At 57.6% G+C, this 14909-nt stretch overlaps 1 protein-coding gene across 7 annotated transcripts; it reads left to right on the forward strand.

Moving 5' to 3' along the window:
- Window positions 1-42: 42 nt before the first annotated feature.
- GGA3 (golgi associated, gamma adaptin ear containing, ARF binding protein 3) lies at window positions 43-14403 on the forward strand. 7 transcript variants are annotated; one of them, XR_006341398.1, is made up of 18 exons: window positions 43-207; window positions 5777-5861; window positions 5989-6064; window positions 7409-7507; window positions 8095-8218; window positions 8377-8480; window positions 8591-8671; window positions 9019-9156; window positions 9743-9824; window positions 9930-10031; window positions 10323-10562; window positions 10867-10937; window positions 11153-11448; window positions 11642-11820; window positions 12114-12283; window positions 12387-12497; window positions 12729-13543; window positions 13623-14403. XR_006341398.1 is itself a non-coding variant. In XM_043905543.1 (17 exons), exons 1-17 carry the CDS (start codon window positions 168-170, stop codon window positions 12837-12839), a joined length of 2109 nt encoding a protein of 702 aa, XP_043761478.1. In that variant the 5' UTR covers window positions 43-167; the 3' UTR covers window positions 12840-14403. The 7 variants fall into 7 exon arrangements, 4 of the variants coding, with proteins under 4 accessions (XP_043761478.1, XP_043761479.1, XP_043761481.1 ...); XM_043905543.1 differs by having other exon boundaries at window positions 12729-14403; XR_006341400.1 differs by lacking the exons at window positions 12729-13543; window positions 13623-14403 and having other exon boundaries at window positions 12179-12283; window positions 12367-12488.
- The last annotated feature ends 506 nt before the right edge of the window (window positions 14404-14909 follow it).

Raw genomic sequence — 14909 nt, forward strand, 5'->3', positions numbered from 1 at the left:
AGTCAAAAAGGAAACGCTCGCCCTCGCATTATCCGTCGCAGCCTGGCAAGATCCTAGGCGGCGGCACTCGGTCTTCTCAGGTCCCTATATGCAGGCCCCGCCCCGACTCGTCTCTCTCAGGTTCTCGCGAGGTTTGAGGCCGCTGGGCCGGCCCGGGCGGCTGCAATATGGCGGAGGCGGAAGGGGAGAGTTTGGAGTCCTGGCTGAGTGAGTATCCGCGGCAGAGTCTGTTCGCGCTCGAGCCGCCCTTCTCCCCAGCCCTCGGTCCCCTCCCCCGGCCGTGCGGTGGCGCCGCCCGGCAGCCCGCGCCAAGCCTCGCCCGCGCCGCGAGCGCCCCGGGATCGCGCCCCTTCCTCAGTGGGGCCGCCCGGCCCGTGCTCTCTGAGCCGCGGCGTCTCCTCTCGCTCCCGCGCTCTGCGCGGTGAGTTCGGGCCTCGCGGGCTCAGGGAAAGTGACAGCCAAGTGCTTCAGGCTGACATGCATCGGCGCTCTAGGGAGACTGGGGTGGGGCCGCGCAAGGCCTTGACTCCGGGACCCCTGCGCTCTTCCGACGAAGGGGAAAGCTCCGAATTGGGGCTGAATTCCGGGAGCGGTGGGTGGTGCTGAGCGTACTCACATAGCTTCAGAATTTTGACCGTGTATTCCAGAAGTGACTGCTTCGCGCAGGCTGAATGTTTGAAGTGAAAATAATCCAGAGAGAGAGGGGGAAAAAGTGTACTTTTCCCTGCAGTAGCCGAAGCATAATGAAAGCTCTGTTGGGGGACCCTTCTCCCCACCCCCCGCATGTCTTAACGAGTCATTAGTTGGTAAACTACTCAGCAAAGCTGAGAGACGCAGCCTGATACTGTAGTTACAGCGGCCTATTGCTATGATTGCTCACTCATATTGCTGTTGAGGAAATACAGGATAACCTTAGCAGGTTGCATTTGGCCGAAGGGTTAGTACGTTGAGTTTACGAAGTATGGGCTAGAGGAGGCCCCCGGAGGCCTGTTTAAGTGAAGACAAATTGCGCAGGGTGATAAGACAGGCTGGAGCCGAGACGCTGCCTTGTGCACTGTCAGTTATTCACTAGAGCCTGCAGCCTCTTGAGGGGTGATGCCCACTTCCTCCAACGGCCTGACTCCCCTTCATAGGAAACCCTGGTCAGGTGGTTGAACGTAGGTTACATTTGCAAGGTGTGCAGTTGCAGGCACGTCACAAAGCCTTCTGTGTATGTGGAACTGTTCTCCCAGGAGCTCAGAGTGCTCCAAAGACGTTCATTTGTCAAGAATCCTAGCAAAGTAGGTGCTGGTGTCACTGTCGCAAAAGAGGACACCTTGGCTCTAATCGCTTCACTTGCCCAGAGCCGCCCAGTTCAGTTCAGTTCAGTCGCTCAGTCGTGTCCGACTTTTTGCGACCCCATGAATCGCAGCACGCCAGGCCTCCCTGTCCATCACCAACTCCCGAGTTCACGCCAACTCATGCCCATCAAGTCGGTGATGCCATCCAACCATCTCATCCTCTGTCGTCCTCTTCTCCTCCTGCCCCCAATCCCTTCCAGCATCAGGGTCTTTTCCAATGAGTCAACTCTTTGTATGAGGTGGCCAAAGTATTGCCACCCAACTGTATGTAAATACTCTGGAATTGGTTCCATTTACAGATGTTAATGGGGACTTCGAGAAATTTAAATGACCTCAGCTGAGTCTAATAGGCTAGGTTTAGAGTTTAGACCTGTTTTTGAGGGAGAGTGGAGATGGTGATGGGGGAGAGGGAGGGTATCTGTAGAGACTAGAGCTGAGACTAGCCTTTGACCCTTTCCTGTTACATAGAGTGACATTTTGGACAGGTCTCAGGTCTCCCCCCCAGCCCAGTTCTGCTCCCAGAAGAACCTTCTGCTTAGTCAAGTCATCGCACTGCTGCTCCCCTCTGCCTCTCTGTGACTTCCTCGTATTCTTCCTTGCTTCGGTCAGCTGCATGTTCTTGTCCCACCAACACACCTTCCTCTCCTTTCCTGAAAGCCCTGTTCCCCTGTGCTCCTTTACATGCTTTGAAACCCATCCCGGCATCTCCTTCCCCACAAACCATCTCTTGATGACTTCAGCCTTCTCTAAAGTCCTGTCATTACTGCAGTTAATCAGTGCTTAATGAATACCTACTGTGTGAGGTGTTAATGAAAACTAAGTTCAAAGTCTTTGCCTTCAGTTTGATGATAGTGGTGCTGGAGTGGATAAAGCATTTTTAAGTAAAAAAGCAGGAACCATAAATGCTAAAATACAGACAGTTTATTTTGGGAAATTGGGGATAAGTGAAATGGGAGATGGTTCTCCCAGTGGGGAGATGGCACTCGAGCTAGGCCTTAAAGAATGGGAAAATAGGCTAAGAAAACAGCAGACAGTGGTGTGGAGGGAGCAGACCGTGTTTGGGGCATGCAGTAACAGACGTTTGACTCAAGTAGGGCGTTCCTGTAGGAACATGGAAGAGAGAGCTAGGAAGAGCCAAACTCTGGACCGGCTCCAATTCCACTCCAAGAAGTCTGTGTCTCCAGTTAAGAGATTCCCATTCATACTGTACCTGTTAAGTCAGTGTTCTGGGAAGGTTCCTATAGGTGTTTTACATAGGATGGATTGGAGCAGAAGTTCTGGAAGCAAGTGAGAAATCAGGAGGTCAGGGCAGGAGTAAAAAAACAGTTTTAAAAAGACACTGGGGTTTCCCAGGTGGCTCAGTGGTAAAAAATCTGCCTACCAAGGCAAGAGAGGCAAGAGACTCGGGTTTGATCCCTGGGTCAGTAAGATCTCTTGGAGTAGAAGATGGCAGCCAATTCCAGTATTCTTGCCTGGAAAATTCCACGGACAAAGGAGCCTGGTGGGCTACAGTCCATGGGGTTGCAAAGAGTCGGACGCCACTGAGCACAGCGCACAAAAAGACATTGAGGTGAATTCCCTGGCAGGTCAGTGGTTAGAGCTCCACGCTTTCACTGTCGAGGGCCGGGGCTCAATCCCGGCAGAGGAGCTAAGACCCTACTAGCCTCGAGGAGGAAAAAAATAGTAAAGACATGGAGAAGGAAGAGATTAGGACTGACTAATGAAATTGGATGAGGAGAGGGAAGATGGAGCCTTCAGACCTGGGTGCCTGGGGTTGGGGGCAAAAGGAGCTTTGGAATGGTAGCACCATTTATAGAAATAGGGAAGTCAGGGAGGAGAAATGATGAGTGTTTTTAGACTCGTTTCTGCACCAAGTGAGCACTTATAATTACACCCTGTCTTGTTTTGCTCTGGTTGTTTCTCATGAGTTGCACCAGAAGACCGTAACCTCCTCAAGGGTAGGATCCGAGTCTTGTACTTTTCCTGTCGTTCCTCCAGGGCCTAACTTGCTGTCTACTTAGTTTTCTGTGGCTGTTTAACAAAAGACTTGGTGGTTGACTAAGTCTCCGTTGATTCAAGACCTTCGCACTAAAGTTTGACCCTTGACTTCCCTTCCATCCTTATCCTTGCTACGTGGAACTTGTCACTGGACTGTTTGAGCCGTGTTGGGGCGGGGTGGCCAATGCTGTTCCCCTCCCTCCTGGACCAGAGGTCCCACGACAGTCATGGCTAGTGATAGAATTGAGTTGAAAATGAGAGCAGGATGTATAGAGGCAGAGACACAGACTAGCATAAGGCTTTCAACAGAGACCCCAAAATAGAAACCTGGAGTCCCGAGGGGCGGTTCTGGAAGGCAGGATCTGCAGGGGAGGTTCTGGCGTCACCTCCGCTGCAGGTGAAGGAGAGTGTTGAGTGGGTGGTGGGTGTGTGCATCTGCCGGGAGGCGGTGGGCAGACGGAGTGCCTGAGTCACCCCAGGTTACCTCCAGAGGTTCTTGCAGTTCCTGTGGGTGACTGAGGTCTGCTATCTCAGCTGGCTGGAGAGTGGGGGGAGATACTCAGAAGTGGGGCGAACCATGGCTGAAACCAGGGCTTTGTGTTCATGTGTAGGCCAAGAGCTCCCTGCAGGTTTGTGGTGGGGAAGTCTATTGGGGGACAGGAAGTGGGGTTCTCGAGATGTTGAATGAAAGTGAGAAGTAGGTGGGAGTGTTCCTGGAAGCAGAAATGGAGTCGTGGCAGCCGCGGGCAGGACACATTTTTGGTGAACGCCCATGGCTCTGTGTCCGTGTGTGGGGAGGAGAGGGGCTGTGCACGTTGTCCCCTGTGTCTGTGACATGCTTTTCCAGTGGCAAACAGTGGAAGGCATGTGACTGCTCCCAAAATGATTGTAGAGACAAGGGCAGGTATGGCTCCTCAAACCATCTTACTTTTGTATCCTACACCGTCTTAATGCCATATGGGAACTCCAAGCATCTCAAATGCTAGGGATTAGTAACAAAGTCCGGAGAAGGCAGTGGCTCCCCACTCCAGTACTTTCACCTGGAAAGTCCCATGGACGGGGGAGCCTGGTGGGCTGCCGTCTACAGGGTTGCACAGTCGGATATGACTGAAGCGACTTAGCAGCAGCAGCAGTAACAAAGCCACCCTGACACCTGAGAAAATTTCAGGCACCTGGTCGGGGGAGACTCAGGGCTTCTCTGGAGGGTGACAGCTGGTAGCTCCCTGTGGCAACAAATAGCCCCTCTTGATAGAATTAATCTCCCTTCCCTCCAAGCATGACATTTTCAAGGGCCTGCTAATTCTCTTTTCAAGACAGGACTGACATCTCTCTTTTCCTCCAAATATGATCCTAAACCACCAGAATTTTCTGGCCTCCAGAGCAGAAACGCTGTCCTGCAAGCACAGCGCTGGGCGCTGCAGGTCTTTCCTATGCCACTGGGTGGCGTCTGCTGCCTCGTGACCCCTGGGCGGGGATGGGGCTGGCTTGGAGTCCCTGTTAGGGTTTGAGTGTGGAGCTAGTGATTTTTAACATTAGGAAAAGGGAAGTGAAGAAACAGAGTCACGAGCAATCAGAATTCAGGAACATCTAACATCACCCCTTTTGGGAAGGGCTTTTTCAAGGCTCTCACTCTGCTTTTGGCCCTGGAGGAAATCTGCTGGAGGAGCCTGGGCTTTAAAAAGGATACACGCCTTCAGTCTTCCGTTAGTCTTCTGAACCTGAAGCCCTAAATTTAGCAAACAGCTTGAGAGTGCTTTCTGGAAGAGGCCGACTCCAAGATCTGAATCAGAGATGGGAACGCATTTAACCCCCCTCAGCTGGGGCCATCCTCTCTAAGCACAGGATCTGGGCATGACTGAGACGAGAGGACACACACCACGTGTTAGGAGACTTGACATTCACCTCCTGGAGTTTAAACCCTGGGTGACCCTTCAGTGCTTGTCTTTGTCCTTGTTCGTGGAAGACCGTTTAAACTCAGGGATGCTGATTGCTCGGGCTTAGATTCCGTTTCTGTGACCCCAGTGACGGACAGCACAGTTCGTGCTTAGAGGGCTCAGTAATCGTCGTTAACTTACCGTAAAGTGAGAGGCTTCAGATTTGTTTTCTCTTTCGTTTGTAACTTTCACAATACTGGACAGAAAGCGATATTTGTAGGGAATTCCGTAGTGGTCCAGGGGTTAAGTCTCTGCTCTGTCACTGCTTGGGGCCCAGGTTCAATCCTTGGTCAGGAAACTAAGATCCTAGAAGCTATGCAGCACTACCAGAAAAAAATTTTTTTCAAGTATTTGTATTTGACTTGCTGTCTGACTAAACTATTGAGTCTGCTCTATTAGAGAAGAAATTTCTTCACATCAATGCGTTAAAACTGTGAGGAAAACCTTCCACGGTGTCCTCCTTGCTATTTATAACAGTCGTCATCTTCTTCGTTCTCTCCCCAGATAAAGCCACCAATCCTTCTAACCGCCAGGAGGACTGGGAATACATAATTGGCTTTTGTGATCAGATCAACAAGGAGCTTGAAGGGTGAGTCTCGGAACTGTTAGGGGGCAGGTGAGAGACGGTTGACCGGGAGAGTGAAAAACTGGCAGAGGAGGGCTGGCCAGCTGGCCAAGGGTCCGCGTCCTGAAGGTGTGGTTTTGCTCGTCTTCAGGCCGCAGATCGCTGTCCGACTGCTGGCCCATAAGATCCAGTCTCCGCAGGAATGGGAGGCAGTCCAGGCCCTGACGGTAGGTTTTTCGTGCTGGTGACGGATCTTCACGAGTCTGCTGGGATCTTTGAGGGGGTCAGGGCTCACGCCCTCAGCCAGCTGAGCGTCCTGGATACAAACTAGACTTCCCTGGACCTTGCACAGTCAGTGGTTCCACAGACGTGTGTGCCCCTGTGCCAGGCCCAAGCATCACGGATGGCTGAGTGTGAGCATGAGGTGTGGTGGGAGAAGCAGAGAGGCCAAGGCAGAGTGGTAGGGCCGGGGACCCGGGCTGGGGCTCAGACAGGCCGGCAGCTGTCCTGCCAGGTAAGAGCTGGCCAGGTGTGATTCGTCCCGTAGCTAAAAAGGACGCGGGTCGCTAGTGAAGGCGTCAGCCCAGTGGGCAGATCTTAGCGTTTATTCAGACTCGGAGGATTCAGGACGGGGAGCCGAGTGTGGTGCTGGGACGCCTCCAGGCCCTCCCCTAAACCAGGGTGCCCGGGTTCTCTCCTGACTTCCTTCAGCTCCTGGAAGGGCGGGAGGGGGGACGTTGTGGAAAGGCACTTAGCCTACGCGCATGCCTGTGCCGTGTCCTCCATCGAGCGAAGCCTTAGCTAAACCTGGTTCTCCAGTGGGGGCAGGTCGGTCACACTGGGCAGTGTCTGGAGACACTGTTGGTTGTCACAGGTCAGGGGATGCTACTGGCATCTATGTGGGTGGAGGCCGGGGTGCTGTTGAGCACTCTCTAGTGCCCAGGACAGGCTCCCAGAACAGGTGACTGGCCCAGAACATCCATAGTGGTGCAGTTGAAAATCCCAGATTTACAAAGATGGAAGCCAGGGCAGTGGGCAGCACGTGGGTGGTTCACTCCTTGGCATAAACTCAGGCACCAGGCGCCATAGCAGTGCCTGAGAACTTGAGGCCCCAGAAGGAAGATCGATGGGGCTGAGGGCGGGAAAATAGCATGTCTGTCTAGGATGAAGAAAACAGAATTGAAACATCCTCTCCGGCCTGCCCAACATGTTGCTCAGCTTGTGGAAAGAGCCCTGGACCCTGAATCAGAGGAATGTGTGGTCTCTGCCTCCATCTCCTCACTTGTGAAGCCCAAGGGCAGGATCTGCAGGCAGGCCTGCTCCAGGGCTGACCGTCTGACTGTCTTGTTAACTGGGCTTCAGCGTTTTTTACTTTAGTTTCTGCTGAGCTTCCCTGGAGGGGTTTGCACCTTGAGGAACTCTTCTGAGTGTAATCCCACTGCCCTGATGCCCCCCAGGGCCGCCTCTTCTGGTTAGGTCCTTTCTTGGGCAAGGGTTTATGCAGCGCCGCCAGCATGTGGGGTCTGGCCGAGGGCCAGGTCCTGGCCTGAGCGCCGGCCTCTGTGCCCCAGGTGCTGGAAGCCTGCATGAAGAACTGCGGCAGGAGGCTCCATAACGAAGTGGGCAAGTTCCGGTTTCTGAATGAGTTGATCAAAGTCGTCTCTCCGAAGGTCAGTCGGTGGCAGTTTCGTTTCTCAGAACTTCTGTGTTCCTCCCCCCTCCCACCTTACCGGTTTTCACCATGCGAACCAGCGTCTCCCGGGTCTGGGGTTCCCTGGGTCCTGTACTCAGAGGACGCCGTGCTGAGGGTAGACGCGCACACAGGGACGTCTCTGCTGACCTCCTGGCCTCAGTGAGCCCGCTGACGGGCTCCCGTGACAGCAGTCACTGGTCCTCGCCTGTCACGTGGCCGCCACGGTCACACACGAGTGTCGCTTCAGCTCTGGGCAGACGGGACACCTCTTCACCGCGAACGCATTCTCGTTCACTCCTTCGAGAGAAAGTGCAGCTATGCGTCTGGCTTATTGTGTGTGAACGCGGTGACAAGCTCACGGCCCCCTGCCTGACCGGAGGCTGTGCCCCCTGGATGCCGCTCCCCTCCCCCGGCCGCGCTGTCTCACACCCGGCTCACACCTGCAGCTCACACCTGGGGACTGTAGCCAGTTAGCGACCATTTCACTGCTGTGAACACAGCCTTCCCTCTGTCTCTGCCTCCAGGCTACACGCACTCAGTTTTCCCATTTCCTTTGCTCCTTAGTACCTGGGGGACAGGGTGTCTGAGAAAGTGAAGACCAAGGTTATTGAGCTACTTTATAGCTGGACATTGGCCCTGCCGGAAGAATCAAAGATCAAGGATGCCTACCACATGTTGAAGAGACAGGGTACGCGGCTGTCCGCCCAAGCAGGGGGCTCTGGGCTGGGCTTTGAGGGGCTGAGGCGTGTGCGGCCTGCAGGCCTGGCCCCAGGGGCACCCCTTGCTGTGTGAGAACGGGCACCAGGGCGGCCCAGCCTGTGCGACCTCTGCTCTGTCCCCTTTCAGGCATCGTGCATTCTGACCCACTGATCTCTGTGGACAGGACGCTGATCCCGTCTCCACCGCCTCGTCCCAAAAACCCCGTTTTTGATGACGAGGAGAAATCCAAGGTAAAGTCCTTGATGGGGTGTGGGCTCACTCAGCGCCAGGGTGTGCCTGGTTCCTGTGTGCCCCAGTGGGGTGCTGCTGTCCCTCCACCTCTGAGGCCCTCCTCTTCCAGCTTTTAGCCAAGCTGTTGAAAAGCAAAAACCCAGATGACCTGCAGGAGGCCAACAAGCTCATCAAGTCCATGGTGAAGGAGGTGGGTGGGCCCTGAGCCCTGGGGAGGAGGAGCCCGTGGCCCCAGAGCAGCGGTCCCTTCCCCTGTCCCCAGGGCTCCCCCACACGTGGGAGCAGGGGGTGGATAGGAGAGAGGAATGGGAGTCGTGGGGTCAGGCTTGGGGGCAGGCGGGCTGCTGCTTTGAAAGAGGAGCTGTAGATTAGGTCTGAGGCCAGTAGTCCCAAGAATCACGTTTTGAAAGCAGCTTCTGTGGGGCGGACCTTGGCCTGCATGTTCCCTGGGCAGGTGTTCACCCTCCCTGGCAGGGTTTGGGGGGGCGGTGGGCCAAGTCCAGCTGAGCTCTCGCTCCTTGGTCCTCTCTGGTGCAGGATGAGGCGCGGGTCCAGAAGGTGACCGAGCGTCTGCACACCTTAGAGGAGGTGGATAACAGCGTGAAGCTGCTTGGTGAGATGCTGCGTCACTACAGCAGAGAGGGCTCTGCGGAGGCAGACAAGGAGCTCATGAAGGTAGGCCCCAGGAGAGGGCGTCCCTGCCCCGAGACGCTGCTACACCCCTGGCGATCCTTCTCCACCAGCAGCCAGGCCGAGAGGGGTGGCGCCCCCATTTTCACGTGAGCCGTGGCTGATTCACGAGAGCGCTGGGCACCCTCCGTCTGCGTGACTCTGCAGACCTGCCTCGGGGCACGCCCCTGCTCTCCACCTCGCCTTCTGCCTGGGGACGCTTGGGCAGAGAAAGGCCCACCCTGGTTCCCCGGTGTGCTTCTCCGTCCTCAGTCACATAAGAGACTGAATTCTGAGGCATGTGCCAGCCAGGGAGGCGGGAAGGGACCTGCTATCCTGGCTGCCTGTCTGCCTGAGCAGGTGTCTTGTGATGCAGAGTGGCCGAGGCTGGCAGCAGGAAGTATGCGTGCAGAGTCTGACTCTGCCAGGAGCTGACCATGATACTAGGGGAGCTGGGACACCCTGGTATGGACGGTGGGTTGGGTGATCTGCCAGGAACTGGCTGTGGTACCGGGGAGCCGGGACTCTGGCGTGGACGGTAGATTAGGTGATCTCCTGGCAGCTCGAGTTTTCCTGCCTGGGTCTCTAATAGGAGCTGTTTGATCGGTGTGAGAACAAGAGGCGGACGTTATTCAAACTTGCCAGTGAGACAGAGGACAATGACAATAGTTTAGGTGAGTGGAACGGGAAGGGTGGTTGAGGGGGTGACCCGGGGATTTGGATGGTGTGTGGTGGGGGCCTCGTCATGCCAGGAGTGACGGGTTTCTCTCCGGTACTAGGGGACATCTTACAGGCCAGTGACAACCTCTCCCGGGTCATCAACTCTTATAAGACAGTCGTTGAAGGGCAGGTCATCAATGGCGAGGTGGTGACCTCAGAAGGTAAAGTGTTCTGGTTCCCTGCTCCCTCCAGAGCAGTCCGGGTCCCCACCGCCAGGCCCCAGTGCAGGGTGACCCCGTGTTAGCCCAAAGGCCTGAGGGGACTCCGAGGCCCTCCAAGCCCCTCCCAGGAGGTCACACAGGGTGTCCCCACCCGCCGCCTCCACCAGCTCTTCACCGCTTCCCGGACAGGTGTTCTGGGAGGCGGCCAGAGGCTGTGCTCAGGGCCCTCCTCCCCTGCGCAGCCTGGGAGGGGCCCCCGGTGATTCCTGCCCCCTTCCGTCATCCATCCAGGAAACAGCCACTCCAGCGACCAAGGCACTCTCATCGACCTTGCCGAGGTGGATGCGCCAAGCAGCCCGCCCCCAGCTCTGGCCCCCGCCCCCGCCAGCTCGAGCATCCCTGTCCTCCCTCCGCCCCCCCAGGCCTCGGGCCCTGGGCGCAGCCACTCAGCTGGCCAGCCCGAGGCGCCCCCAGGGCCCAGCAGCACGAGCAACGCCCTCAGCCTGCTGGACGAGGAGCTGCTCTGCTTGGGTGCGTCCTAGGGGGGCTGCCCTGGGCAGGGGGGCCCGAGGGAACCCCGGGTGCTGAGCGAGGGTGAGGAGGGCCCAGGGCAATGTCCTCGGGTGGACGCCGTGTCTGGCTGTGCTCCCCCTTCCCCGGGAGGCACCCCCGCAGCATAAAGACAGAAGAGGGCCCGTTCCCCTCCGGAAGCTATGGGGGACACCCCTTCACCCTCAGACGGCCTGGTGGTCACGTGACCCTCCCTCAGGTGAGGTGGGGCTGGGGCTGCCCTAGCCAGAGCCTCTTCCACCACGGCCGTCTCCTCTGTCCTCAGGCCTCGCCGACGCAGTGCCCAGCGCTCCTCCCGCCGAGGCAGCTGGGAACAGCCAGTGGCCCCTGCTCCAGGTAGGGGCGGGCGCCATGTCTGCCCCCCTTGCCAGCCTTGTCCTGGCCCCGGGCACCCTCCTGCACACAGCGCTTCATGCGCCCTGTCCATTGGACAGCTGTTCGTGCGGAGGGCTCAGCCCAGCCCCCGGGAACAGCGTGGGGGGCAGGCAGGGTGGAGAGCCTGGAGCCTCCGCCGCCTGCAGGGCCACTTCACTCCCGCTTTCATTCCCCAGAGCGAGCAATCGGACCTGGACTTCTTCAGCTCCAAACCCGGGCCGGGAGTCTGTAGCCCCACAGACGGGCCTCTCCTACAGCCCTCAGTGGCCCCCGCAGGCAGTCCCCAGGCCCCGGTGGTCCCAGCTGGAGTTCCTGCCCCCAAAGCCGGCCCATTCTTGTTCTCCACCGGCCTGGCCCCAGCTCCGGCCCCAAAGGCTAAGCCCATCACCCCCGGGTACCACGGTTCCGCTTTGGGCGATAGTACCCTGCACCAGCTGGATGTCCTCGACCAGCTTCTACAAGAGGCCAAAGTGTAATGAGCGGGAGTGGGGTGCTGGGGAGGCAGCCCCAGGGGGTTGCGGGAGTTCCCTCTCAGTCTGGTGGGTCGGCTGGAATCTGGAAGCCGGGATGGGGGAGAGCCGGCTCTAGTCTGGGGGCCTCCGCGCAGGGTGGCCAGCAGCTCTGCCTGGCCTTCGACACGCCTTGTCCTCCTTCCTGCTGCCCAGGACATCAGGCCTGGTGAAACCCGCCACCTCCAGCTTCTTCCCAGGCGCCGCCGCTCGGCCTCTACTCCCCCTCTCCACGGGGCCCGGCAGCCCTCTCTTCCAGGCCCAGGGCAGCCCCGTGAAGGGGCCCGAGCTCTCCCTGGCCAGTGTCCACGTGCCCCTGGAATCTATCAAGCCTAGTAGGTGTTGGAGGCTCGGGGTGAGGGGCGGGGGTCCCAGCCTGCAGAGCTGTGGGCCGCATGCAAGGGGTGGGTGGGTCCAGGCTCTTCTTGCCAGGGTCCCTTAGAGCCACACGCGGCCCACACTATGGGGTCGCAGCCTGTGCTTGTCCCCACTGTGCGCTCGGGGGAGGTTCTTCCCAGGCTCCGCCCGGAGCTTCCTGGCCCCGGGGTTGCTGTGCCCTCCGTCGGCTGCGGTGCTGTCTCAGGCCGGCCTCTCCCTGCGCCCTCACCTGCCCCGTTCTCACACACAGGCAGTGCCCTTCCTGTGACGGCCTATGATAAAAACGGCTTCCGCATCCTCTTCCATTTTGCCAAGGAGTGCCCTCCAGGACGGCCTGATGTGCTGGTGGTGGTGGTGTCCATGCTGAACACGGCTCCCTTGCCCATCAAGAGCATCGTGCTGCAGGCCGCAGTGCCCAAGGTATCCCCGCCCCCTGGGGCTTCTTCCTGCACCCACGTGCCTACACCCCGTTCCACCTCAAGGGCACTGCCATGTCTTCAAAGGAGCTTGTCTCTCTCTCTAGTCAATGAAAGTGAAGCTGCAGCCACCCTCTGGGACAGAACTCTCTCCTTTCAGCCCCATCCAGCCACCTGCAGCCATCACACAGGTCATGCTGCTGGCCAACCCGCTGAAGGTGAGCTGGAGCTGGGGACCCCAGCGGAAAGCCCTGGCTGCCCCAGCTTAGACCTCCGTGTCCACCGCCTCCCAGCCTGGAGTGTTACTGCTTCTCCCATGTCCCTTTTCCACCCTGGCCCAATGACCAAGTGAGGATGGGGTGGGTGGTAGGAGCAGGGCGTGTCCCCTGCATGAAAGTGCCCCAAGGGTATCAGAAGGGGTGTCTTGACGCGCTGCCCCTCTGCTGCAGGAGAAGGCGAGGCTTCGGTACAGGCTGACCTTCGCCTTGGGGGAGCAGCTGAGCACCGAGGTGGGTGAGGTGGACCAGTTCCCCCCTGTGGAGCAGTGGGGGAACCTATGACCCCAGAGGACACGTGTCGGCTGCACTTTGGAGCCCAGGCAGGCTGCCCCAAGATGGGAGGCTCTCCAGGCCTAGTCCTCCTTCACGTCCTAACCGCTGTGCTTAAGAGCTTTGATGTGGAACAGGGGCCCTGGCCGCCGCTGCTGGGAGCTGAGCCACTGCTGTGATCTCTCTTCCTTCAGCCCCTAAAAGGACCTGTTTTTATCTACCTGTGTGACTTGGAAGTGGCCGTGTGCATCAGGAGCGGGGAGTGGCCCCGGTGCTGTGCCGTCCCCCTGGGGACATGGCCCCAGGGCTGGAGTGGGTTTTCCCCTTGTGCTGGCATCCTCTGATGCAGAGACTCAGGACCCTCCAGGACCACATCCTCACATCCCCAGTTCTCAGCCCCCCTGCTACCCAGGCTTCCCCTTGGCAGGCTCCAGGGAGGAGGGCACAGCCTAGGCTCCCGAGTGGCCCTGGGCCCAGAGCAGGGCGCTGGCGTGCTGCCGGACCGCCACCCTCGCCCTCTGTGGGCAGCATGAGCCTGGAGCGGCTGGCCACAGAGGAGCTGTGCTGGGCCCTGGCCGCGGCAGGCTGTGTCCTGTGGACTCACAGTGAGGGAAGGAACGGAAGCTGCCGGAAGTAGGACTTGGCCTCGCAGCAGCCTGGACCACAACTAGGAAAGGAAGTGGAAGAGAGCAGTGTTGCGCCTTCTTCGGAAGCAGGTACCCAGCACTTTCTGGGAAGAGGGTGCCTGCTGCCGTGGGAACAGGCCATCTCACTCACTCACTACCTCTTGCTCAGCGTTGGAACAAACTGCTGCGCTGCCCTTCACGCCTCGGAAGGGGAAGACAGCACCCTGTGTCCTGCTTTGGCCCCCCTCCTCCCACCAGATGGCCTGCGGGGTGGCTCGCGGTTGGGAACAGGAGGCCTCAGGATCAGGCGCATTGCACTAAACTTACGTCCTTACCTGCTGCCCAGAAACCCCGAGTGTCCCCAGCTGCTGAGGGGCACTGTCAGCGAGCGACATGTTGGGTCTGGAGGTGGTGAGATTAGGGGCTTTGCTTGAATCGAGTCACCAGACCCTATTGCTTCAACAGTGCTCCGTCCACTGGCTACAGCTAGGCCTCACGGGGCGACAGGCAGGTGAGACCCAGCCGCTGGGGAATGAGCAGGTGGCTCACCCACACTCAGCTGGATAAGCCAGAGCCAGCTCCAGGGAGAGGCAGCCCTGGAGCAGCCCTCCCTCTCTCGCCAGGCTTCCTTAATCAAGAGGCCATCACCCCCTTCGCTCCCCTCATCAGCGAGCAGGTTTCACTGCTTCATTAGGACGGACGAAAGAAAGGGAATCCATTTCACTCCTGGAGGAGTAAATCCAAGAGCTCTCCAGAGATGGGCTGCTGCAGCCCTGGGAAGCTCTGTGGGACTACTATGCGGAATGTACCTTTACGGTAAGCTTTAGACTTAAGAGTTATTTATGAGTGCTACTCATTACTATTGAGGTCACTTTGTGACAAAAAACTACTGGATATATCAACTGCTGCCCTTGTTTTGCTGCATGTTAAATAAAACCATTTTTGCCCTATTTGGAATCTTTATAATACAGATAGCAGTCACCCCAGTGTGGGGGAAGGTGCCATAAGAAGCTAAGGGGAAAGATGAGGGGAAGGGCTAGTTAGGGAGTTTGGGATGGACATGTACACACTGCTATATTTAAAAGAGAACCAACAAGGAGCTACTGTATAGACAGCACAGGGAACTCTGCTCAATGTCAGCGCTATGGGGCAGCCTGGATGGGAGGCGAGATGGGGCGAATGGACACATGTGTCTGTGAGACTGAGTCACTCCACTGTCCACCGGAAACTATCACAACAGTCTTGACTGGCAATACCCCAACACAAAATGCTAAATAAACAAGATAACCAGAAAGCTAAGAGGTGATTCTGAGGTAAAGCAAAGTTTCAGATGCACAAGCAAACCGCAGAACACTCTTGTTCAGGTTTCTACCTGCAGGCAGGAGGGCTCTGTGCTCCCCGTAACTGCAGGGATGCTTTCTCTCCAAGGTGGCTACCTCAGGTTTCCAGTGCTGGC

Source organism: Cervus elaphus, chromosome 5 (assembly GCF_910594005.1).
Source record: "Cervus elaphus chromosome 5, mCerEla1.1, whole genome shotgun sequence".
Taxonomy (NCBI): domain Eukaryota; kingdom Metazoa; phylum Chordata; class Mammalia; order Artiodactyla; family Cervidae; genus Cervus; species Cervus elaphus.

Coding starts and splice junctions, on each gene's coding strand:
- GGA3 (XM_043905543.1), top strand. CDS start 168: ATGGCGGAGGCGGAAGGGGAGAGTTTGGAGTCCTGGCTGA. Junction 6,065..7,408: donor AGGCAGTCCAGGCCCTGACG/GTAGGTTTTTCG, acceptor TCTGTGCCCCAG/GTGCTGGAAGCCTGCATGAA. Junction 9,157..9,742: donor CAGACAAGGAGCTCATGAAG/GTAGGCCCCAGG, acceptor GGTCTCTAATAG/GAGCTGTTTGATCGGTGTGA.